Consider the following 27,501-nt stretch of genomic DNA (forward strand, 5'->3'; position numbering starts at 1 on the left):
TTTCTAGTTGGTGTAATCATGATTGTGCCTCTCATACCTCATGGAGTATAAGTAAACAGGAAAATATCAACCATATTAAAAATTATGTAAGATCAAAATCATTACTTAGATTTTAGTATCATTTTTTTATTGGTGTCAATCATTTTGTAAGCATATAGTGAAGAACCATTGTTGGCCATGTATTTTTGCTGTTTCATGCCCATGTGTATCTTCAAAGTTATAAAAAGAATATATTGGTTCTCAAAGAGCTTACATTTTATCTGGGAAGAGAGACATATAGAAAGCAGTATAAAATATACATGAAATACTTCTATAGATGTAAAATGACAGTATAAGAGGAAGTGTATTATGCCACTAGAATGCCAATTAGAAGAGCAATAAGAATTTGGGGGTTATGAACAAGAAAAGCTCGTGAAAAAGGTTCTTGGGTGAGATTTTGAGGGAATTTTAGACATGGACTTATAGGAGAGAGAGGTGAAATTATTCTAGCAAATGGTATTTTTCACAAAGCTTTTCTTTCCAGGAGCTTATTAAGTTCACATTTATTCTTTTTCTGCAGAATTTTGAAGGAGATTTTGTAGTGTGTTGGCACAGAGTTGATTTTATTTTAATGCTCAAGAATATGTAGACAGTCAAGTGTACTATATTCAGAAATAGGAAATGAGAGAGAATAATGTGAATAGATAATCATCTCCAGTCTCAGTTCAGTCTTGGCATTTTCCTTCACTCTACTCAGTAGAAATATTTTACTTCTGTAGGAGATAATAAGACATTTAATATATGGATACTGACCTTAAGGAGCTTACAGTTGCTAGTAGAGGTTTAGGCACCTAAGTGAGAAGTTAAACGATACGCAGTAGTTACCTAGACATACTAGAAATGTCACAAGGTAGTGGCTGATAAATATAAAAAATATCAGTGCTGACAAGTCCTAGTATAGTTCATAGGAGGCAGAATCTTTGGGAGCTGGCTTGGAGGAAAAGGGCTTCATGAAGGAGATGTAACTTAGAATCATTTCAGCAGGAAACCATAGAGGTCCTCTAACCCAACTAGATGAATCCCTTCTGCCATATCACTAATCAATGGTTCTTTTTTTTTTTTAATCCTCTCCAGTAATAACAGAACTCACTTTCATGAGACATCCTGCTTCAAGTCCTTAAAGAGAATGTTCTTCCTTATGCTCAGCCTCAAATTAGCCTCCTTATTAAGTCTGATAGTGTTATCCAGAGCTTCCCAGACCCTGTGTCCATCATCCTCAGGTGCCCCAGTGTACTACAGATGTGCTGGCTTATCTCTTCCCTTGGGCCCCCTAACTGTCTGGCAGGGCTTGAAGTACCCATAGCACCAGGATGATGGCCATGAGAAACCTCCTGTGTTTAGCCCAGTGCAATAAATATGATCACTTCTTATTTATGCTCTGCTGTGAAAATGATTGTGAAGCATTACTCAGTATAGTGTAGTGGTGAAGAGGTCCAGGGTCTGGAATCAGATAGACACAAGTTGGAATCTTGGCTCTACCAGTTACTTATAACTTCTAATACCTTGGGAAAAAGACATTTTCAATACTCAATTTCTACATTGTAAAATGGGTATAATAATACTGGCTCCCTTATAGAGTTGGTCTAAGAATTAAAGATAACACATTAGGACGAATAAATATTATTATTGTCATTGGTTCTGCTTTTTCCCTTTTTAACCACAATATAGAATTCCTCTTCTATTCATAAACTTCAAATAATTTAAAGTTAGTTTTTGTTTCCTCTGAGTCTCCTCCTCTGGCTAAATATCCCAAGTTCCTTTAGCATCTCCTTGTCCAACGTGAGTTTAAGTTTCTTCAACTTCTTAATTGCTCTTTTCTGGACACTGCATGGTGTCTTTGGGCTCCCTTTTAAATATATAGTACTAAGAACAGAATGCACCCCAGCAAATGTGGCTTGATGAGCTAATCCTTGAAGGGTGGAGGGAATAGGGGAATGAGGAAAGGATATTCTTTCTGGAAAACAGTGTAATTAATGAGCGAAGGAGAAAAAGCCATAATAGATATGTCATGTTTAGCAACAGATGAGCTTAACTGGCTAAAAGACAGTCATAGTGAGAAAAGATTTAAAAGTGGTATATTATGAAGTCCCTGGAACTATGAGACTATGAATTCTATCAATATAAAGAAAAACCAACAAAATCATCATTATAGGAGATTGATCTATTACTTGAAAGCAAGCAACCACAGAATTTATGTGAGCTACTCACAAGCAGGAAAATGTTATATTATAACCCTTCTTTTGCTCCCCTTTGATAAAAACAATCAGTAACCCTAGAATCACCCCAAAGGAGATGCTGAAAACTTGGAGACGATTCACAAACCGCACATTCTGTTTGGCTGTTGGCTGTCGCAGTCCACTGTGGTTAGAAAGAGCTTGGTGACCCAAAGAAGTTACTTTGTCCTGTCCTGGGAAGCACATCTCAGTAGCTTCAACCTCCAGATTTCCTTTATTCCTAGCCCTTTCTTTTCTTGCCTTCTGGTCCTTTTTCCATTCATTCAATTTGCATAACGCTTAGGACCTTTGGGGGTTCATGCCACCTCTACCAAGTACTAGCTGTATGACTTTGGGCAAATTACTCAGCTTCTTTGTTATTCAGTTTCCTCTTTTGTAAAAAGCCATCTTTACAAAAGTGGATTTTTACAGGACTTCAAAAATTAACTGTGACCATTAAATGAGTTAATGTATCCAACGTGATTAGAAGAGAGCCTGGCAATAGTAAGTGCTATGTATGTTAATTATTGTTATTTTGGGTCATTATTATTCAGACACTCTGCTAGGCACAGGGGATGCAGAGGAGAACAGGACAATCCCTTACCCTCAGTGTTCACATTTCTCCTGATTTTGTGACCAAGGCAATGACTTTGGAAGCAGATTCTTGGATACAATTTATTAGCGATCATTAATAGTCTTTGTAACCCTGGATGAGGCACTTAATTCCTCTAAGCCTCTTTCCTCATCTGTAAAATGGGGATTAATAAAATCTACTTGGAGGATTTGTTCTGACTTTTAAATAAAACGAAATATGCATATAGCCTGGCACACAGTTGAACTAAATATACACTCCTTCCCTCATAATCCTGTGGCCACACCTGAGGCTAGGGGACCTAACCCTGAGCTTAAGAGCCAGCGATTTCTTCTAACGTGCCAGGCCGGAGCACGGAGGTGTAGCGGGAATTCGTCTTCAGGAAGGGCAAAAGCGAGAAGGTAGGACAGAAGAGAGACAGGAGGGAGGCAGGGAGGCTGAACCGCACTACATCTCCCGGGATGCTCAGCAAGAGGGAGAGCCGAGCCCCGCCCCGGCCCGCCCCGCCGGCACAGCAGGCGCTGCCCACCCCACGCAGCCCGGCGGCGCGCAGAGGCTACAAGTGCAGCGGCTTGTGAGCGGGGTACTTTCCCGAGGAGCCGCGCAGGCACAAGCGCGCGGTGCTCGAGCCTCGCTGGGTGGCCAAGGCAGGAGGTGAGTGGCGGAGAGAGGGACGGGGAGGAGGCGCTGGGGCGAGGGAGAGACCCCGAGAGCCTGGCCGAGCTGGGGAGCGCGTCCCCAGTCCCTGCCCAAGGTGCCTGCCTTGCCTTAGGGTATTTGGCGAACGCAGCCCAACACCGGGTACCTCGGCGAACGCGGAGTTCACCCGGAATGGATTGACTGATTCCGCGGGGGACACCGCTGCCCGGAGCTCGCGGCGCGCCCTTCCCGCACAGCGCGCGCAGGACGGATCCCGAGGTCGCCTCCCCCAGACCAGCCTCGCCTGTGTCAGTTAGTTCCAATGCAAATATTAATGTACTTAATTGCTGGCAGACGGACGAGGGAGAGTGCTGTCCCCTCGTTTTGCGGTGCAGTTTTATTAACCGCGCTCTTAAACCAGAGAGAGGAGAGGGAGTTGACTGAAGGAAAGAGCCTTTAGCTGGTCCCCTGGGATTATCCATTCTCCCCTGAGAATGGAAGCCCCGGATAACGGAGCTGCAAAGGAAATCGACTGTGCAGCTTGTTCCGATGGAACAAGCAGAGTCTTTTAAGAGAAAAAGAAGCAGGAGAAGGGAATTAAGTGGAGATTTCTCTCCCTCTTTGTTATAAATTGGAAGTCCCATAAGGGACTCTGCCGATTTTTATCTAAAGTAATCCAATTTGATGGGTTATTTGTACCAAGGGTTAATCACAGCGCCTAATGTTTGAGGGAACTGCGAGATGATTTCTCATTTCAGTAATTGGTCAAACCCGTTATCATCACTTCCTTCACTGAGGGATCCTGCAGTGGGGGTCTGTCCACCTACTAAAGGAAAGCTCTGGTTCAGTTGTGTTTTTCCTGCACCTGATTTTTTTTTTTTGTTTGCTTTTGTTTTGGGTTTGGTTTTTTTCTGTTTTAGCCACAGAGAAACGCCGATAATAGAGAAGTGTGTGTGTGTGTGTTTTAAACAAATTCTAATGTAGAACAGAAAACATGTGAATTTCCTCTCCCATATTTTAAGTGAGTTGCCAGGTGGACTTTAGGTTAGCCTACCTGCGTTTCTGTGTGAGTTACCAGCTGCTGGGATGTGGATTTTGAAGCATAATAAGCCTCCAAGACATGAGTTAAATCAGTTATTACCCTGAACTTGGAAGCAAAATAAAAGGGGCCCTTGCTTGAAACCTCTGTACTTGGTGATAGTGGAAAGTAGATTTTCATTCCTCAGAAAAATGGCAGAGGCAGAGAAAGATGGGCAAGTGGTTTTCTGCTCAACACAAAGTTCTATCCCATAAAGGTGCCTTGCTGTGGTGGGGCTGAGGGCATGTCACGGATACAGAGTTCCAGAGGTAACTTTGGAAATAGCTTTCCACCTATTTGCCTCAACAAAACTGTGACTCTGTGGGTTGATGATTTGTCTTTTATTGTCAGTTTACTTCTAGATTGGATTTGTGAAAACTTCTAGACAGTTGATTTCCTGTACACATTTGTCAGCAAACCGTGCTGAGGGAAAGGAACTCATACCCACTCAGACCCAGTGAGCGGGAGTAGCAGACCTATACCTGGAGCAGGCAGCTGTGTGTGTGTGTGTGTGTGTGTGTGTGTGTGTGTGTGTGTGTAGGAGTGGGCTAGCCCACTGTATTTTGCAGAGATCACACAATGATGTGTGTTGTCTACATACTTTTGGGTACAGAACATGCTACCACCATGTAGCAGTAAGCTGAGAATGGAAGCACAATGAACAGGGCTGTGTGACTAGGGTCTCTGGATATACAAAGTGTAAGGTTAGGAGGGGTGGCTGATTAAGCTAGCCATCTTTCACCCATTTCAGAGCTACCCAGTCAAAATGCTGAGCCCCAGCTCCAACAGAGCCCAACTGATAGTGACATATTGATCGGTTCACCCATGGTGATGCTCTAACGCTAATCTGTATTAGAATCTGTTCTGAACTACAGAGAGTCTAAGCACTTATAATTTAACTGAATTGTTGAGAAGTCTGTGCTTCCCTAGGTTCTTCAGAAAATCAGCAGCTCTGCTAAAAAAGGTCCCTGCTTTTCTCATTTGTATCTCTATGCAGGAAACCTGCCTTCTCGTTTGAGGGATCCTGTCACCGAAATGTGTGAGTCCTTGGATAAATTTGGCTTGGTGACGGCAATGCTTTCTTCAGAGACACTGCCACTTCCTGCATGTTCCTTTTCTACCCTGACCTAAGTTTCTCAGCGTTAATCCCTGTGATAAGTCAGAGGATTTGCCCTTTTCACACTTTCCCACCACTAGGTAGCCTCTCCTTTCTCTTACCTCTTTTAGGAGGAATTGGGGCTGAAGTGTCAAGACCTGTGGCTACAAAGGAGATGAGGGCCTCGGGAGCAATACTACTGATGGTACGGCCTTAGCTCCCGTTGGGTTCTTATCTAACTGTGTTGCTGTTGGCAGACTTTCTGGAAGCTGCTGGGGGATGTCTGACTAGCTCCAATGGAGCTCCACTATCTTGCTAAGAAGAGCAGCCGGGCAGCCCTGTGTGATGCTGTGGACTGGAGTTCAGGAGGGCTTCCCAGGGACCAGGCAGATGCAGCAGCCACTAAAGCTGCTCTCTTCTGCCAGAGACATTGTACGTCGGCACCAAGAGCACCAGAGATGGAAGGGTCTAAACTTAGCCCTTCTCCAGCATCCCCTTCCCCCTCCCTGCAAGACAGTGCTATTCAGCCAGACTTCTTGCCACCAGGGCTTCTCAACTCAGGAAACAACCAAATAACAGCAGAACAGAAAGTCTGCAACTGCTGTAGCCAGGAATTAGAAACCTCTTTTACCTATGTGGATGAGAATGTCAACCTGGAGCAAAGGAACCGGCGCTCCCCTTCGGCAAAAGGGAGTAAGCACCTGGGAGACCTTGGCTGGGGAAATCCAAATGAGTGGTCCCATGAGGCTGCCATATCACTGATATCCGAAGATGAAGATGATACAAGCTCGGAAGCCACCTCTTCAGGGAAGTCAGTAGACTATGGTTTCATAAGCGCCATCTTGTTCTTGGTCACTGGCATCTTGCTGGTGATCATCTCTTACATTGTCCCACGGGATGTGACTGTGGATCCCAACACTGTGCCGGCCCGGGAGATGGAACGTCTGGAGAAGGAGAGCGCGAGGCTGGGGGCTCACCTGGACCGCTGTGTGATTGCGGGCCTCTGCCTTCTCACGCTTGGGGGGGTCGTTCTTTCCTGTTTGCTAATGATGTCCATGTGGAAGGGGGAGCTATATCGGCGTGACAGGTTTGCCTCTTCCAAAGAGTCTGCGAAACTCTACGGTTCCTTCAACTTTAGGATGAAAACTAGCACTAATGAAAACACCCTGGAGCTGTCCTTGGTAGAGGAAGATGCTCTCGCTGTACAGAGTTAATTCTGGTTGTGAACTTCTTGAGAGTCTGCCTTGGCATTTTATATGAACTGAACAAAGCAAAGCAAAGCAAAACAAAACATAACACATTTCTTAAAATTAACAGTGCAGCTTATCTGCCTGGCGAGGAAAGTCTATTTCCCAAACGAACAGCCAGTGAGTGTTTTTGTTCTCTATGTACTTTTATTTAGAAGAAAAGCCATGTAAGATGCATTAAGAAACCACAACCAGCTTCACCAGTCCTCAAGAGCTGAGAGTAATTAATCTGTAATGGCCATCAGCTTCTACTTTTATAGCAAAATATTTCTAACAATCCAGTGTGCAAACGATTTCTTTTACATGATATGGGATATTATTCTTTGGACACTAGGAGGTGTAGGATCAATTAGCAACCTATTTTGTGAAAAAGAATGTAAGCACTAATCACATAATAAGGCTTACATTTAATTCTCAAAGGTGCTTATCCATTTTCTTGCTAAATTTATTCTTCCTGTAATTTGGCTAAACACTAAAATATGGGGTTTTGACTTTGAATATTTTGGAGCTTGAGGATACTGATTATTAAAAATGCAAAAACACATATGTTATATTCAAAACTATTCCAGTACACAGAAGTGGTAACTAAGTCATTAGAATAAACTTTCTAGTAAAATAAAATTATATAAATCAAACAATCTGAATTTAACCCAGAATGGTAGTGTCAGATATGAGGCAGTGTCACATGCCCATTTTCTAGATGAAGTAAAATTAATTGCTGATATAAATTTCATTTTCTGTTTGTGATTTAGCTATCATACTTGTTGTGCACGCTCTTGAAGTCTTTCCTGGTTCTCACACCAGAGAGGCAAGCATGAGATGTTTTTATCCTATTTCCAGATATCTAAACATCTAGGCAGGTTGAGTCATGATTGGCTCAGGCACACTCCCAGGTGACATTTTGTTGTTGTTTGGAGAAAACCTCCAATACAAGTGCAGCTAGACTCTTGGGGACCGTGCCTAGAAACTGGTGTCACTTACTCAGGCCAAACAACAAGTCATTGCCCCAGGATGGCAGCCGTCCTTAAGCTCACAGCCAAAAAAATTAAAATGAGAAGAGAGAGAGAGAGAGAGACTAAACACACTGATTCAGTGGGAACTGCACTCCTCACCAGAATTCACCTCCCCCTAACAATGGTCTAGGCATCATTCTGAGCACCTAATATCCAGGCCCTGAGTACCTGTGAGATGTTGCCTCATGAATTCAAACTTGCTTGATTAGAAGCACCATCAACAAAACAGTAAATACTTTGTAAAACACACACCTAGCATCCATGCTAACTCAGTGTCTTGGTACGGTTATGGTTCAAGAAGGGGATGGGGAATGCAGCCTCAGAAGTATCTTGCATTTTAGAATTCTTCTTTGAGGTGTTTCCAACCTCCCACTTCAAGAGTTGTTTTAGTTTCCATTACTGTGTTACCAGGATCAGTGGGGCCATTCTTAAAGAGGACTGGAGCTGGGAATTGGGGTGGGAGGGCAGGGAAGGGGAGGTGAGAACGTGATTTCTTTGTAGATTCTAAAGCCTAATTCTTATGTCTGAAGTTTTTGTTGTTATTGAAGACTGTGGAATATGTGGGTGACTTTGGCTGGCAGAGTGTGTGAGTCAGGATATTTATGTGAATGAGCTCTTGTGGGTGTCAGATTGACTTGATGAGTTAAGTACACTATGTGTTAGTAAGCGTTAAAGCGAAATGCAAAAAGAGAAGATCAGAGGATAATAAAAATAGTGAGGACAGGTGTGTGAAAGAATTATTAGGTTAAGATGGTAAATTATATGGACATCAGAGGAAGCTAGATGTAGCTGGATTACCTTATCCTATGTAACAGACCATTATTGATTTGGAAATAATTGGTATAATATAGACATGATTTCTGTTTTCTACTGCTTTTTGAAGAAACTTTTGTTTTACCGTGACTCTCGTGTGTTGAGGCCGGCTTAACAGCAGTATAAGTTTCATATTCTGAAGGTTTATATATAAATTTTCAGATTCTAGCCTGCTTGAGGATCTACTTTGCGTGACGTTGAGGCAATAAGGGAATGATCTCCTTGACTTCGTGAGTAGGTCTGAGCTGTGTGTTTTTTTAAATACACTTTTAAAAAATACATGTTTATTCAGAGATGCTAAATGGCATCAGCTGAGTTTTGTTTTTATTTATTGATGAAACAGGATTAATTAGTCAAATTGCAGACTTAAACAATTAATGAGCAGCCTGATTTTCAGCTTCTGAAGTAAGACAAATTTGAGAATCAAGTGTTAAGACATTTTTTCAGTTCTGTAAAACTGATGATAAAGGAGAAAAAGTCAAAGCTCTTCATTTGGAAGCATTTAATGAATCTTGTAGTGCTACCAAACTACATATAGTTCTGATGTGATCTAAAGGATATATATTCCTACATATATATTCATATAAATATATGTATATATCCCAATTAGGAAAAAATATTCAGGGAAAAAAAGGCTTAAATCAGAATATATTTCTTCCTTTTCTTCCTTAAAATTTTAAAATTGAAATATAGTAAGTATATGCTTACTTATTTCAACATTATTTAAATCTGCTCGTATATAGGGCAGATATATAGGGCATATCTCTTTTAACTTCTCCTTTTATGTGGGCAGACCATTACTCCAAAAGGAACAAATTCAGAACATCATCTGGGTGTCTCCTCTAGTGCTGTGTTGACATGATTTAGACAACTGCCTTAATCAGTTATGATTTCCCCAGGTATTCAGCTGTGTAGCTCTAGTTCATCCTGTCAGTGCCTAAATTCAAGACAAAGATCAACTGAATTTAAAGTGACGGTAACACAGGTAACAAAAAACCCTGAACTTTAGACACTGTTGTTTCCAATCTGATAAAGAGGGTTTGGGGCTCTAAATGTATTTATTTAGAAGTACTTTGGCAACATCAGGTGATACTGTTATAGTCACTGAACAGACCATAGCTATGGTGTTGGTCTTGGATGCTTCCTGGAGATTTGTGACTTTACGCCTATCTGTCTCTTTAACATGGTGCTGGTTATTATCTATGAGAGCTTTTATTGCTAGACCTGGAGAAGCAGAACTCTTTTTGCAGAGGTCCATAGTTTAGGTCTTTAACTTTTTACCAGGTTTTAGAAAACTAAACTTACAGTCACCTTCCTAATCTTAAAAGAAGGCAGCTCATTGTTCAGCGTTGAGACCCAAAGGGGTGAGTACCACAAAGAAAGCTGCCTTTCTCTATTACTACGGGGATCTACAGGCTGCTAATGGACAGTTTAATTGTCTTAATGACTTTAATAAAAACTGTTCCTCTTAGGTCACCTTAAACTGTTTGTGGCAGAGCTGCCATGATTTCTTTGCAATGTTGTGTGTCCTTTTTAGCCATCTGGAGCTCCTAAAGCAGACCATCTCATATGATGTACTGGCTCCCTCATAAGAAGAATGTCTTTTCTCCAGGCTCGCCATTTCATAGCTGGTTCATAGTTCAGAGGATTACAGGACTGCTTGGAACCATGAAATTCTTGGTGGCTGTGGGTGTTTTTACCCACAAAATTGCCATGCCCCTTGATGCTATACTACCTAGCTACTTGCCTTGATATCAGTCTCACATGCTTTACTGTCTGCTTAAAATATGAGTCCATCCCTCTCATACTTAATTGTTTTAGGGACCCAACTGGACCAGTACTGGCACATGTCCTTCGAGGTGCAAATTTAGACAAAGAGACTGCCCTACCAAATTCATTTGTGCCTTCCCTTTGCTGTTGGGCATAAGGATAAATGAGTGAGTGAGAATTATGTCAGTTGAATATCAGGAATTAAAGGTGTGAATCCAAGTGTCTCTACTTTTTGTGACTTCTTTGTGACAGGCAAAAATTCTGGGCAAGAAGATTTGAACATTTTAGCCTTCATCTTTCACACGTGCAATGACAGGCACATGCAAAACCTGGATTATTCATATAAAGTTAAACAAAAAATGTTCTATGTATATATTAGGAGAAGGTTTTTCAATCTGAAGGTCAGATTCCATTGCATCAATAACTGCTACCACAAAAATGTGGTCTGACAAAAGAGATTCACAACCTTCACCAATGGTTCACCTATTCAGCAAGATTTAATACCACCAACTAGATTCCACTGTGACAAAGGAATAAGACAGATCCTTATAGTTCTCTGTAATGGGGTTTAACCTTTCCCAGAATTGGGCATAAAGAATGACTACAATAAAAAGAATTATGGTGAAATCTCACTGGCTTTTCTCAGTATAAGATGGTTTGTAAAGAGAATTAACATATCGTCTTTCAGCTGATTTTCAGCCATATAATTTTATGGTTCATAGTATTCTATAATATTCTTTCCTTCCAACTTTTGTATGGGCATAAGCCTTGGGAAGTAATTTGCCTGACTTGTGCACTAGCACTGTAGAAAGTAAGATGTTATTTTAAACATAAAAAATTGATTTCAAAAATCCATGGGTTACTTTTAAGAGTGTACCTGTCTATCATTTCTGTTAGTGTGCAAGTTTATGTACACTCAAGTCTATGTATTTACTAGGAGAATATTTTATAATTATAGAACTATAATATTTAAAGCTATCATTAGAATAATTTTCTTATAGGAAACTTGGCATGCCTTAATGTTGACTTTAAGGACAAGAGAAGTCTTTCACAGGTCATAAATGAAGAATTTGCAATCAACCTCAGAATGAGATGCCATAATTATATGGATTTTTTTGGGTTATTCAGCTTCCTGCAGATGTTTAATTTACATTTTTAACTTCTCAATTTTAGGCTCATAAAAGTGTGGCATATTTAGAAATCATTTTACCATGATTATTATTTTATTTCAGGGAAATATGAGTAGCAGACAGTGTTTTCCCCTGCTTTATTAATTCTCCTGTGTTTCAGGAAGAGCCAGCCTTGTTTTCCCACTACCATCTTCATGCTTCCTAGCCAGGCTCCAAACAAATGTCATACAAGAAAGTAAAGATAGGTTATTCTATATAGTGTATTGAGAGTTTTAGTTTTATGGTTCTCATTGTGCTTTAAATTTTACTGTTCTTGCCAAACAAGAAAAATAATTTGATGTTGATTATTTGTTTTTGATATTCTAAAAAGGGCAGTTATTAAGGTTCTTGGCTTTTTATTAGGGCATTTGATGCCATATATGTTAATAGCAAGTGTGTCATATCATTTTAAAATAAAACTATTTATTAAGATGTTTTATGAGAGGAGAGAAGATGGCGGAAGAGTAAGACGCGGAGATCACCTTCCTTCCCACAGATACAGTAGAAATACATCTACACGTGGAACTGCTCCTACAGAACACCCACTGAACGCTGGCAGAAAACGTCAGACCTCCCAAAAGGCAAGAAACACCCCCCGTACTTGGGTAGGGCAAAAGAAAAAAGAAATAACAGAGACAAAAGAATAGGGACGGCACCTGTACCAGTGGCAGGGAGCTGTGAAGGAGGAAAGATTTCCACGCACTAGGAAGCCCCTTCGCGGGCAGAGACTGCGGGTGGCAGAGGGGGTAAGCTTTGGAGCCACAGAGGAGAACGCAGCCACAGGGGTGCGGAGGGCAAAGCGGAGAGATTCCCGCACAGAGGCTCGGCGCCGACCTGCACTCACCAGCCCCAGAGGCTTGTCTGCTCACCCGCCGGGGCGGGCGGGGCTGGGAGCTGAGGCTCGGGCTTCGGTCGGATCGCAGGGAGAGGACTGGGGTTGGCCAGGGAGAGGACTGGGGTTGGCGGCGTGAACACAGCCTGAAGGGGTTAGTGCACCACAGCTAGCCGGGAGGGAGTCCGGGAAAAAGTCTGCAGCTGCCGAAGAGGCAAGAGACTTTTTCTTCCCTCTTTGTTTCCTGGTGCGGGAGGAGAGGGGATTCAGAGCGCTGCCTAAACGAACTTCAGAGACTGGCGCAAGCTGCGGCTATCAGCGCGGATCCCACAGCAACAGGGGCGCAGAGGAAAAAACGGAGAGCTTCCCGCACAGAGGATCGGCGCCGAGCAGCACTCAGCAGCCCAAGAGGCTTGTCTGCTCAGCTGCCGGGGCGGGCGGGGCTGGGAGCTGAGGCTCAGCTTCAGTCGGATTGCAGGGAGAGGACTGGGGTTGGCGGCGTGAACACAGCCTGAAGGGGTTAGCGCACCACAGCTGGCTGGGAGGGAGACGGGGGGAGTCTGCAGCTGCCGAAGAGGCGAGAGACTTTTTCTTGCCTCTTTGTTTCGCGGCGTGCAAGGAGAGGGGATTCAGAGCCCCGCCTAAACGAACTCCAGAGACTGGCGCGAGCCGCGGCTATCAGCGCGGACCCCAGAGACGGGCGTGAGATGCTGGGGCTGCTGCTGCCGCCTCCAAAAAGCCTGTGTGCGAGCACAGGTCACTCTCCACACCGCCCCTCCCGGGAGCCCGTGCAGCCCGCCACTGCCAGGGTCCCGTGATCCAGGGACAACTTCCCTGGGAGAACGCACTGCGTGCCTCAGGCTGGTGCAACGTCAAGCTGGCCTCTGACGCCGCAGGCTCGCCCCGCCTCCCTCCCTGCGGCCTGGGTGAGCCAGAGCCCCCGAAGCAGCTGCTCCTTTAACCCCGTCCTGTCTGGGCGGGGAACAGACGCCCTCAGGCGACCTACACGCAGAGGCGGGTCCAAATCCAAAGCTGATCTCCAGGAGCTGTGCGAACAGAGAAGAGAAGGGGAAATCTCTCCCAGCAGCCTCAGAAGCAGCGGATTAAAACTCCACAAACAACTTGATGTGCCTGCATCTGTTGAATACCTGAATAGACAACGAATCATCCCAAATTCAGGAGGTGGACTTTGGGAGCAGGATATATTAATTTTTCCCCTTTTCCTTTTTTTGTGAGTGTATCTGTATATGCTTCTGGGTGAGATTTTGTCTGTAAAGCTTTGCTTTATAATAGCTTTATTTTACTTCACTATATTATAGCCTCTTTCTTTCTTTCTTTCTTTCTTTCTATTTTTTCTCCCTTTTACTCTGAGCCGTGTGGACGAAAGGCTCTTGGTGCTCCAGCCAGGCATCAGGGCTGTACCTCTGAGGTGGGAGAGCCAACTTCAGGACACTGGTCCACAAGAGACCTCCCAGCTCCACATAATACCAAACAGCAAAAATCTCTCAGAGATCTCCATCTCAACATCAAGACCCAGCATCACTCAATGACCAGCAAGCTACAGTGCTGAACACCCTATGCCAAACAACTAGCAAGACAGGAACACAGCCCCATCCATTAGCAGAGAGGCTGCCTAAAATCATAATAAGGCCACAGACACCCCAAAATACACCACCAGACGTGGACGTGCCCACCAGAAAGACAAGATCCAGCCTCATCCACCAGAGCTCAGGCACTAGTTCCCTCCACCAGGAAGCCTACACAACCCACTGAACCAACCTTAGCCACTGGGGACAGATACCAAAAACAATGGGAACTACGAACCTGCAGCCTGTGAAAAGGAGACCCCAAACACAGTAAGATAAGCAAAATGAGATGACAGAAAAACACACAGCAGATGAAGGAGCAGGGTCAAAACACACCAGACTTAACAAATGAAGAGGAAGTAGGTAGTCTACCTGAAAAAGAATTCAGAATAATGATAGTAAGGATGATCCAAAATCTTGGAAATAGAATAGACAAAATGCAAGAAACATTTAACAAAGACGTAGAAGAACTAAAGAGGAACCAAGCAATGATGAAAAACACAATAAATGAAATTAAAAATACTCTAGATGGGATCAATAGCAGAATAACTGAGGCAGAAGAAAGGATAAGTGACCTGGAAGATAAAATGGTGGAAATAACTACTGCAGAGCAGGATAAAGAAAAAAGAATGAAAAGAACTGAGGACAGTCTCAGAGACCTCTGGGACAACATTAAACGCACCAACATTCGAATTATAGGGGTCCCAGAAGAAGAAGAGAAAAAGAAAGGGACTGAGAAAATATTTGAAGAGATTATAGTTGAAAACTTCCCTAATATGGGAAAGGAAATAGTTAATCAAGTCCTGGAAGCACAGAGAGTCCCATACAGGATAAACCCAAGGAGAAACACGCCAAGACACATATTAATCAAACTGTCAAAAATTAAATATAAGGAAAACATATTAAAGGCAGCAAGGGAAAAACAACAAATAACACACAAGGGAATCCCCATAAGGTTAACATCTGATCTTTCAGCAGAAACTCTGCAAGCCAGAAGGGAGTGGCAGGATATACTTAAAGTGATGAAGGAGAAAAACCTACAACCAAGATTACTCTACCCAGCAAGGATCTCATTCAGATTCGATGGAGAAATTAAAACCTTTACAGACAAGCAAAAGCTGAGAGAGTTCAGCACCACCAAACCAGCTTTACAACAAATGCTACAGGAACTTCTCTAGGCAAGAAACACAAGAGAAGGAAAACACCTACAATAACAAACCCAAAACATTTAAGAAAATGGGAATAGGAACATACATATCGATAATTACCTTGAATGTAAATGGATTAAATGCTCCCACCAAAAGACACAGGCTGGCTGAATGGATACAAAAACAAGACCCATATATATGCTGTCTACAAGAGACCCACTTCAGACCTAGAGACACATACAGACTGAAAGTGAGGGGACGGAAAAAGATATTCCATGCAAATGGCAATCAAAAGAAAGCTGGAGTAGCAATTCTCATATCAGACAAAATAGACTTTAAAATAAAGACTATTACAAGAGACAAAGAAGGACACTATATAATGATCAAGGGATCGATCCAAGAGGAAGGTATAACAATTGTAAATATTTATGCACCCAACATAGGAGCACCTCAATACATAAGGCAAATACTAACAGCCATAAAAGGGGAAATCGACAGCAACACAATCATAGTAGGGGACTTTAACACCCCACTTTCACCAATGGACAGATCATCCAAAATGAAAATAAATAAGGAAACACAAGCTTTAAATGATACATTAAACAAGATGGACTTAATTGATATTTATAGGACATTCCACCCAAAAACAACAGAATACACATTTTTCTCAAGTGCTCATGGAACATTCTCCAGGATAGATCATATCTTGGGTCACAATTCAAGCCTTGGTAAATTTAAGAAAATTGATATCGTATCAAGTATCTTTTCCGACCACAACGCTATGAGACTAGATATCAATTACAGGAAAAGATCTGTAAAAAATACAAACACATGGAGGCTACACAATACACTACTTAATAACGAAGTGATCACTGAAGAAATCAATGGGGAAATCAAAAAATACCTAGAAACAAATGACAATGGAGATACGACGACCCAAAACCTATGGGACGCAGCAAAAGCAGTGCTAAGAGGGAAGTTTATAGCAATACAAGCCTACCTCAAGAAACAGGAAACATCTCGAATAAACAACCTAACCTTGCACCTAAAGCAATTAGAGAAAGAAGAACAGAAAAACCCCAAAGCCAGCAGAAGGAAAGAAATCATAAAGATTAGGTCAGAAATAAATGAAAAAGAAATGAAGGAAACAATAGCAAAAATCAATGAAACTAAAAGCTGGTTCTTCGAGAAGATAAACAAAATTGATAAACCATTAGCCAGACTCATCAAGAGAAAAAGAGAGAAGACTCAAATCAATAGAATTAGAAATGAAAAAGGAGAAGTAACCACTGACACTGCAGAAATACAAAAGATCATGAGAGATTACTACAAGCAACTCTATGCCAATAAAATGGACAACCTGGAAGAAATGGACAGATTCTTAGAAATGCACAAACTGCCGAGACTGAACCAGGAAGAAATAGAAAATATGAACAGACCAATCACAAGCACTGAAATTGAAACTGTGATTAAAAACCTTCCAACAAACAAAAGCCCAGGACCAGATGGCTTCACAGGCGAATTCTATCAAACATTTAGAGAAGAGCTAACACCTATCCTTCTCAAACTCTTCCAAAATATTGCAGAGGGAGGAACACTCCCAAACTCATTCTACGAGGCCACCATCACCCTGATACCAAAACCAGACAAAGACGTCACAAAGAAAGAAAACTACAGGCCAATATCACTGATGAACATAGATGCAAAAATCCTCAACAAAATACTAGCAAACAGAATCCAACAGCACATTAAAAGGATCATACACCATGATCAAGCGGGGTTTATCCCAGGAATGCAAGGATTCTTCAACATACGCAAATCAATCAATGTGATACACCATATTAACAAATTGAAGGAGAAAAACCATATGATCATCTCAATAGATGCAGAGAAAGCTTTCGACAAAATTCAACACCCATTTATGATAAAAGCCCTGCAGAAAGTAGGCATAGAGGGAACTTTCCTCAACATAATAAAGGCCATATATGACAAACCCACAGCCAACATTGTCCTCAATGGTAAAAAACTGAAACCATTTCCACTAAGATCAGGAACAAGACAAGGTTGCCCACTCTCACCACTATTATTCAACATAGTTTTGGAAGTGTTAGCCACAGCAATCAGAGAAGACAAAGAAATAAAAGGAATCCAAATCGGAAAAGAAGAAGTAAAGCTGTCACTATTTGCAGATGACATGATACTATACATAGAGAATCCTAAAGATGCTACCAGAAAACTCCTAGAGCTAATCAATGAATTTGGTAAAGTAGCAGGATACAAAATTAATGCACAGAAATCTCTTGCATTTCTATACACTAATGACGAAAAATCTGAAAGTGAAATTCAGAAAACACTCCCGTTTACCATTGCAACAAAAAGAATAAAATATCTAGGAATAAACCTACCTAAGGAGACAAAAGACCTGTATGCAGAAAATTATAAGACACTGATGAAAGAAATTAAAGATGATACAAATAGATGGAGAGATATACCATGTTCCTGGATTGGAAGAATCAACATTGTGAAAATGACTCTACTACCCAAAGCAATCTACAGATTCAATGCAATCCCTATCAAACTACCACTGGCATTTTTCACAGAACTAGAACAAAAAATTTCACACTTTGTATGGAAACACAAAAGACCCCGAATAGCCAAAGCAATCTTGAGAACGAAAAATGGAGCTGGGGGAATCAGGCTCCCTGACTTCAGACTATATTACAAAGCTACAGTAATCAAGACAGTTTGGTACTGGCACAAAAACAGAAATATAGATCAATGGAACAGGACAGAAAGCCCAGAGATAAACCCACACACATATTGTCACCTTATCTTTGATAAAGGAGGCAAGCATATACAGTGGAGAAAAGACAGCCTCTTCAATAAGTGGTGCTGGGAAAATTGGACAGGTACATGTAAAAGTATGAAATTAGAACACTCCCTGACACCATGCACAAAAATAAACTCAAAATGGATTAAAGACCTAAGTGTAAGGGCAGACACTATCAAACTCTTAGAGGAAAACAGGCAGAACACTCTATGACATACATCACAGCAAGATTCTTTTTGACCCAGCTCCTAGAGAAATGGAAATAAGAACACAAATAAACAAATGGGACCTAATGAAACTTAAAAGCTTTTGCACAGCAAAGGAAACCATAAACAAGACCAAAAGACAACCATCAGAATGGGAGAAAATATTTGCAAATGAAGCAACTGACAAAGGATTAATCTCCAAGATTTACAAGCAGCTCATGCAGCTCAATAACAAAAAAACGAACAACCCAATCCAAAAATGGGCAGAAGACCTAAATAGACATTTCTCCAAAGAAGATATACAGATGGCCTACAGACACATGAAAGAATGCTCAACATCATTAATCATTAGAGAAATGCAAATCAAAACTACAATGAGATATCGTCTCACACCGGTCAGAATGGCCATCATCAAAAAATCTAGAAACAATAAATGCTGGATAGGGTGTGGAGGAAAGGGAACACTCTTGCACTGTTGGTGGGAATGTAAATTGATACAGCCACTATGGAGAACAGTATGGAGGTTCCTTAGAAAACTACAAATAGAACTACCATACGACCCAGCAATCCCACTACTGGGCATATACCCTGAGAAAACCATAGGTCGAAAAGAGTCATGTACCAAAATGTTCATTGCAGCTCTATTTACAATAGCCAGGACATGGAAGCAACCTAAATGTCCATCGACAGATGAATGGATAAAGAAGATGTGGCACATATATACAATGGAATATTACTCAGCCATAAAAAGAAATGAAATGGAGGTATTTGTAATGAGGTGGATGGAGTTAGAGTCTGTCATACAGAGTGAAGTAAGTCAGAAAGAGAAAAACAAATACAGTATGCTAACACATATATACGGAATCTAAGGAAAAAAAAAAAAAAAAAAGGCCATGAAGAACCTAGTGGCAAGACGGGAATAAAGACACAGACCTACTAGAGAATGGACTTGAGGATATGGGGAGGGGGAGGGGTGAGATGTGACAGGGTAAGAGAGTGTCATGGACATATATACACTACCAAATGTAAAATAGATAACTAGTGGGAAGCAGCCGCATAGCACAGGGAGATCAGCTCGGTGCTTTGTGACCACCTAGAGGGGTGGGATGGGGAGGGTGGGAGGGAGGGAGATGCAAGAGGGAAGAGAAATGGGAACATATTGTATATGTATAACTGATTCACTTTGTTATAAAGCAGAAGCTAACACACCATTGTAAGGCAATTATACTTCAATAAAGATGTTTAAAAAAAAAAAGATGTTTTATTGTGTTTGTTAACTTTCATTTAAATCTGAATCTTTAATGCTGATTTGGTCTTTTAAAATTATATTTCAAATTATCTGTCGAAAAAAATTAGAAGTAATATTTGCCCCTGATTCAAGCATAACACTCTTCTTGCTACCATATCATTGGACAATGTAAACTATGCCTTTTTTTCCTACTTTATATGAAATAATGAAAGCTATTTGGGTTTCTCTAAATTACTCAAAAAACACAGGAATAGATATTTTAAAAACACTTACCTAAAAAATCTAGAAAGCTTTTAGGTGAGAAACAAATACTGGATTAGCTTGTGCCCCTGCTCTTAATCATTTTTTAATCTAATTTTGATCTCCATTTTCATTTGAGAGATGGATAAGAATTTATATAATTAAGTGGAATTTTATCCTTATTTTGTATAACTGCTGTCAAGGTTGAGAATCCTGAAGCGACAATTTGAAGTGAAGCCCCGTATATTGCTCCACTCATTTAAAACAAAAATTGGATCAAGATTCTTATCTATTATAAAGAAAGAAAATCTAGTCTTTTTTCATATGTATTTTTTGCTAGAAGACCTTTTTTTAGTTAACTACCTCTGGTCATTCAGAATGAGCTACACGATGCTGCTACAACTCCATAGTCTCTTGCTACCTGACCCTGACAGGTCAGCAGGAAGGCTCTCAGGGACCCAATCTGATGCAACTACCTTTTCAAATGTTACTGGTTGTCCAGTTAGAGGGAAAAAGAATCTGAAAGGTCTCAACAGGCAGTGTACTGCCTCACAACTTGTTAGCCAGGACTAGTTACATAGTCCGACTCATACCAGGAAATAATATTTCTGATATGTGCCCTGAAATGGCACACATCTCAGCCATGGTTTTTTCATCTGTAAAACAGGAATAATACTGTTTACTTTGCAGGACTCTGATGAAACTTAAGATAAATGAGACAAAGCCTGAGAGAGAAATCCTGTTCGGTATTCTATCATTAGATCCACATTATCTTTAGCGGGCTGCTTTGTAACAGCAGAACCTGGGTTTTTGGAAGTACTTGGGAACCATGATCATGTTGATTAAGTACTGCTGACAAATTACTGTATTGGGTCATCACCAGGATCCAAAATAATCTCTTCCTCTTCTTTCTTCTTTTCCTTTTCTCCTTCTTCTTCTCTTTTCCTCTTCTTATCCTCCTCCTCTTCCTTCACCAGCATCATCAACTATGTGGAAACCATTCATTTGCAGATCTTTTATTTCTACCATCATAGATATGTCCGAGAAAGAAAATTATATTTCCCTTCATGAGACAGAAAATCAATCTGGAAGACTGTCTTTTGCTTAATTGTGAAGCCAACTGCGTGCTAATATCTTGTACCATAATCTTCCATACCTTGAATAGCCATAGTTCCAATCATCAGCATGCTATGTGGCAGAAAACTCAGTTATCTTTTTGAATAGAACAGTTTTGCCACAGAAAAGTCCAACAAAATCCTTTTATTTGGTTGAAAAATAAATATATTTTTACATTCATAATGTTAAAACTTAAATGATTCTATTCCGTGAGCACTCTGGCAAAAGGCTGTTCTTCACTGCTATTTATCCAGACCTGAGTGTTTGTGTGTTTATATTGAATTTACCTTTGAATTCTACTTGAATTGCCCACATTCTGCCAAATTAGGAAAATTAACTGTTCTGGAATACCGATGACATTTAGAACAACTGCCAAAAATTAAACTCATTTTCCCTTGATGCTTAAATGGCATAGGCAGCAATGCCCCTGCTGCTGAGTGGATCTGCAGCAGAGAAACCAGGGTCACCAGAGAAGGAAGAGGGCAAAGGCAGGACCTGGTTGCAAACAGAATAAAAGGGGTTGCTAGATTTTAAACAGTAATAGATGAGGCTGAGAGAGACTTCGAGAGGAAAAGTTTCTTTAACGACACAACCTTATGTCAAAGATCATATTAAGGGCATAGCTGTTCTGGATAATCTCAAAAGAGCCATCATTAAGCTGAGAAAGAGAAACTGGGGACAAGAAGCTAGGAAACTATTCGGGCTGGAGGCAGGAAAATTTTGTGTATGGGTAATGGCACATGAAACTAATGGAAGCAAGTAGCAGAGAAGTCTAAGTTGCTGAAGGAATTTTATTGCCAAAGAAGCCCTTAAATATTTGAGCCTTAAAAAACAACACTTGGGCCCCAATACTTGTACTAGCAGGAAGCAGTCCTGAACATTTGTACAGGACCTAAGGAGGGCATACTCCTGAATATGCACTTTAGATGTGGCCAAAAAAGGCAAGGAAGAAACAAACTACTGGAAGATTGAACAGGAGCTTTGGGGAATAGTAGACAAGTGAATTTCTTCCAGAAATCAGAACAGAGCCTAATCAAGGAATTTACCCACCCCCTAGGACAAAAGGACTGTATCATACCTGACAGAGTTTCAGCATTTCTGTGGATCAATGATATGATTATCATGTCCCTGTTACCATCATTTTATATTGTATATGAGGGATAACTTGTCTTCCTAGTTTCCAGTTTTTTAGATCCCAAGAAGAGACATCCAGATCTTATGCAGAAGACTGTGCACATCCTGGAGCTGTTTGACTTGGAGCTGGAGGTAATATCTAGATGGACCTTTTAGTCATCCCCTTTGGGAGTTGAGTATGCTCTGTGTGTAAGGAGAAGGGATAGACCATGGCAGGTTGACCAAAGATCATACCCCATCTCCTTTGTGTAGAGTTGTTGTTAGAGAGCAGTGGCCCAATGGGGTACTACATTTCCCAGCTTGGTTTTCATTTAGGTGGGGCCAAATGACTAATTTGCACCAATGGAATGTGAGCAAAGTGATGTGTATTACTTCCTGGATGAAGTGGTTAAGAAAGCTGCATACTTTTATTCATTTCCCTCCCCAATCTGGTGGCTGAATTAAGCAGGTGGTTAATTTTATGTGTCAACTTGACTGGACTAAGTGATGCCCAGATAGTTGGTAAAACATTATTTCTGGGGCTTCCCTGGTGGCGCAGTGGTTGAGAGTTTGCCTGCTAATGCAGGGGACACGGGTTCGAGCCCTGGTCTGGGAAGATCCCACATGCCGCGGAGCAACTGGGCCCGTGAGCCACAATTACTGAGCCTGCACGTCTGGAGCCTGTGCTCCGCAACAAGAGAGGCCGCGGTAGTGAGAGGCCCGCGCACCGCGATGAAGAGTGGCCTCCGCTTGCCGCAACTAGAGGAAGCCCTCGGGCAGAAACGAAGACCCAACACAGCCAAATAAATAAATAATAATTAAAGGTGCTAATAATTAAAAAAAAAAAAAAAAGTGAAGCTTACATTTAAAAAAAAAACAAAAACAAAACAAAAAAAACATTATTTCCGGATGTGTCTGTAAGGATGTTTCTAGAAGAGACTAGCTTTTGAATGGGAAGTCTGAGTAAAGAAGACTGCCCTCACCAATGTGGGTGGGCATCATCCAATCTGTTGAGGACCTGGATAAAACAAAATGGTAGAGGAGGGGTGACTTTGTTCTCTACTTATGCTGGGACATCCATTTTCTCCTGCCCTCCAACACTGGTGCCCCTGGTTCTTGGGCCTTCAGACTCGGACTGGGACTTACACCATTGGATCCCCTGGTTCTTGGGCCTTTGGCTGTGGACTGGAACTACACTATCAGCTCTCTGGGCCTCCAGTTTAAGTCAGCACACTGTGGGACTTCTCAGCGTCTGTAAGTGCATGAGCTAATCCCTCATGATGAGTCTCTTTCTAAATATCTATGTCTATACTAATTTATCTATCATCTATTGGTTCTGTTTCTCTGGAAAACACTGACTAATACATTGCCCAAGAAGAACTGTGAAGCCACAATGAAGATGACAAATCCTCCATTAGCAAGGTTTGGGGTGAGTGTGGGTGGTGCAGGGTGCTGTCTGCTCCACAGTTATCAGGAACCTATGCTGATAGGAGCTCTGTCATCTTCAGCGTATGACTTCCGAGATCTCCCTGGTTGTCAATATTTAGCCAGCAGACAGAAAAAGAGACAGCATGGAGGCTTTCATTTCAGTTGGTTAGCACTCAACCTTATTGCCACATCTAACTGCATTTCCCAGCAGTTAGATGTGAAATGTCATCCAGCAGTAATATCCAGGAAAAAGAAGAAATGGCTTTGATGGACAGCTAGCTAGTCTCTGCCAAAATGTGTGACCTGGTTGTAGTCAATTTCCTGATTGATATTTTCCAATTATTTTCTTCAATTTTGCTTAACAAAAGTTTCCTCTAATTAATTATGAGTATTTGACTTGTTTTTTTCTCAAGTGAATTAGGTTAAGTATCTCATTGTATATCATGTTCAATTATCCCCAAACTTAATGACTTAAAAATAAACTTTTATTATTTGGGAGGAGGTTAGCTGTGTGGTTTTGGCTCGGGTCTCATAAGGTTGCAGTCAAGATACTGGCTGGGGCTGCAGCATTTTAAGGCTTGACTGGGACTGGAGGAGTCAATTCCAAGATGGCTCATTCACAATGCTGGCAAGTTTGTGCTGCCTATTGGTGGGAGACCTTGAGTTCTTAACACATGGACCTCTCCATAGGGCCTCTTAAGGTTCCTTAAAACATGACTGCTGGGTTCCCCTAAAGAGTGTGATACTAAATAGAAGGAGGATGCTGCAAAGTTTCCTATGGCCAAGTTTCAGAAGTCAAACACTGTCCCTTCCACCACATTCTATACAGTCACTAAATCCAGCCCACATTCAAGGAAAGGGGAACTAGGCTCCACCTTATGAAGGGAGGAGTGTCAAAAAATGTGTGTCAAAAAAAAAAAAAAATGTGTGTCTATATTTTAAAACCTTCACACTTAGAGTTTTGATTTTTCTAAATCCTTTCATCCTCTTTAGTGTTGCTAATATAATACTTCTTTACCTAATTGGTACTTTAATTAACTCCTTTACTTAATTACTTTTTAAATTAACATTCCCATTTTTAGGAATGTTAATTACATCTTTTATTTAGGATGTATTAATGAGAGCACTGAATTTGATCTTTAAAAAGTCAACTGACTTTGGGTCTTGCAGAGAAAAATTAGGCTCTCAAGCCCAAATGGAGAGAGACATAGGTCGGTGGATGTGGGCTATAATTAACAGTAAACTGAGCCAAGCACTCCACTTCAAAATATAAGATGTGCATCATGATTTGGGGAAAAACCTCCAGTTCCAGTATCTTCTTCTCCTTTGCAGTGACAAATCTGTCCAATTCTCAATCAAAACACCAATAGTTATCTATTATGGTGGAAAATCATTATTACATCATAAAAACAAGTGATTTACTAAATTGATGCTTAAAGAGGTTAATGATGAAAACTAACACTATTGAGTGCTTATAATGTGCCAGGCCCCTGTTTTCATATTTTACGCATTTAATCCCCACAACAATGCTATGAGGTAGGTACTCTGATTACCCTGATGTTACCCATGAGCAAAGTTAGATTTACCATTACCAAGAAATTATTAGTTTGCCCCAATGATTAGCTTTGTCACCAAGTTCATAAATGGCAGGGTTGGGGTTCAAACCGAGAGTTTGGTTAATAAACTTGCTTAAGGTTAAAGCTAATAAATGGTGGAGCTGAGACTTCCCACCCAAGCCTGACACAAAAATCCATGCTCTTTGTATCTATACTAAGCTGCCATTTACTTCTGTAGTTCTTTTCACCTGAACTGCCTGTCCTTCCCTTTGCCAAGGCCAACCTCATTGATGATTTCTCACATCATCATTGATCTCTCCTTTCTTTAAATGACCATAGCACTTAGTATCTATATATGTATTCCACAATTCACCCAGTGTAGGCTGCCTTGTATTGATCACTAATTGTTTCATGGCTTAGACGTTTCTCTCCAGTTAGACTTTAAACTCTGGGAGGGCAAGCACCTCTCTTACCTCCTAGTACCTAGATTAATACTTACTCATACCAGTCACTTGATGATTGTTCATGACTTGCATAAATAGGAACATGATAAATTCTCCTGATTTATAAATTCTTGCCAAAACAAGTAGTCTGGCCCCAATACTAAAGTAGCCTCTTATCTTGGAAACCAGGGTAAGAAAAGAACCCAAGGAAGGAAAAAAACCCTAGAGGAGAGCCACAAAGTGGATTAAAGTTAGAAAGCATGACACAAGGGAAAATGTAAAAGAACAATGACTTCCAATTATAGAGCCAAAGACTAAGGCATAACTTAATAAAAATTCACTAATTTTGATATTCAGAAACATTCACTTCCACCAGGAATCAAAACATTCAAATTAGCATCTTAAACATGATTTTTATCATCAAATTGGGAAGTTTTTCCTTTTTTAAAAGTAATATTTAATGTTGCCGTGAGAGATGCTGTCTCATACATTGCTTCATAGGAGCATCAATTAATACATTTCTTTCTGGAGCACAAATTAACAGTTTGTACCTGAAGTCTTCAAAATATCCTTTCAAGAAAACTTAGAGTAGAAATATTCAAGAAGATAGATAAAAAATTATTTACAAAGATATTTATCACTGCATTAGCTAAAACAAGGAAATACTGTAAACAATCACATAGCTCAATAATAGGGGGATTGCTGAGATGGGATAAGTCCATAAAATGAATTGCTGTAAAACCTCTAAATATGATTTTCAAAGATTTTTAAGGATATTGAGATATTTTCAAAGATATTTAAAGATATTTTATGGATATGCCCATAAAATAACATTAAGTGAAGAAGTTCATGATGTAGACCCTTTTCTCAAATATAGCATCATCCCAATCATGTGCTATCTGTGTGATTTATATATACATAGGACAGAAGGAAACATCAAAATGCAAACAGTTATCTCTAGAGTGAGGTTATTGGTGATTTGTTTCTTTTGTTGTTTTTTCTAAATTTTCTTTCCTTTTTATTTTTTAAAGTGCTTTTAATTTTTTAACAAATATTTTTTATAATACTATATGCCAACATTTATTCAAGGGAGTTACAGATATTAACTCATTTAATTTAATCCTCATAAGAACCCTATGAAGTAGGTACTGTTGTTACCTCAATGTTATTGATGATGAAACTGAGGCAAGGAGAGGTTTAAAAATTTCCCCAAGGTCACACAGATAGTAAGCTGTGGAAGCAGGATTTGAGCCCATGCATTTAACTATACTCTGATTGTGAAAATCTTTTGAAACCAGACAATAAAATAAAATAATTTTTAGTTGGAGAAAATTATGAGTTAATTATACAGACTTTTCTGGGCTAATATAAGAAGGTAAGAAAGCAACATGAAGAATTCAGTTATTCATTAGGAAAGACTATTCTGATATCCAGGATTATTATACTAGAACGAGTTATCAGGCAAAATGTGGGAAGTTCTCAGTGAGGCAATAAAAATGGGATTGGTGGTCATCTGGTATATGTAATGTCTTCTTGCTGAGATTGGTGGTGTGACTCTCAAGGTCCCTGCCAGGCCTATGATTCAGTGATTCATGAAATAATAAAGCAGATTTGGATGATCCAGTTTGTTCCCTAAGTACATTTATACTCTCATCCTTTAAAGGAGTCACATAGATGAGACTCTCCTTCCTGTAAATATAATAATTTAATTTTTTTAATCTACAACTTAGAATAACAAACATAATCTAAGTACTTTCTAAGAAGAGAGAGAGAATCCACTGTTTTCTCACCTTTCTTCTCAGACTTGAATAAGTCGACTGAGGAAAATATAGTAGAAAGAAGAATTCGTCAGCACATTGTCAGGTAAGTATAAGGATTACACCATATAAATAGCTACGATGAATAATTTATTTGATAGCTAGATGGCATCATTTGGTCTGAACTGTAATTCATCAGTTTTCCTTCCTCTTCTTTTAGGGCTTTTTTTTTTTTTTTTTTTTTAGGGCTTTTATGAGTTTAGGTTTTGTGTTAGAATATACGTCAGCGGAAAAAGAAATACCTGTTTAACAATTAAAACATATTCTT

At 40.5% G+C, this 27,501-nt stretch overlaps 2 protein-coding genes across 3 annotated transcripts in view; one reads left to right on the top strand and one right to left on the bottom strand.

Annotated features, from left to right (window-relative positions):
* Positions 1 to 27,501, bottom strand: part of EMC2 (ER membrane protein complex subunit 2) — a 392,876-nt gene that overhangs the window by 38,122 nt on the left and 327,253 nt on the right. The gene's annotated exons all lie outside the window — the stretch shown is intronic.
* On the top strand, positions 3,410 to 11,132 carry TMEM74 (transmembrane protein 74). Of its 2 annotated transcripts, none has more exons than XM_082363190.1 (2): positions 3,410 to 3,498; positions 5,559 to 11,132. In XM_082363190.1, exon 2 carries the CDS (start codon positions 5,954 to 5,956, stop codon positions 6,869 to 6,871), a length of 918 nt encoding a protein of 305 aa, XP_082219316.1. In that variant the 5' UTR covers positions 3,410 to 3,498; positions 5,559 to 5,953; the 3' UTR covers positions 6,872 to 11,132. The 2 variants fall into 2 exon arrangements, with proteins under 2 accessions (XP_082219316.1, XP_082219317.1); XM_082363191.1 differs by having other exon boundaries at positions 5,915 to 11,132.

The sequence above is a fragment of the Balaenoptera borealis genome, assembly GCF_965194805.1.
Source record: "Balaenoptera borealis genome assembly, chromosome: 17".
Lineage (NCBI taxonomy): Eukaryota > Metazoa > Chordata > Mammalia > Artiodactyla > Balaenopteridae > Balaenoptera > Balaenoptera borealis.

Bases quoted from the DNA above. Each gene is read 5' to 3' on its own strand.
- TMEM74 (XM_082363190.1), top strand. From the start codon at position 5,954: ATGGAGCTCCACTATCTTGCTAAGAAGAGCAGCCGGGCAGCCCTGTGT.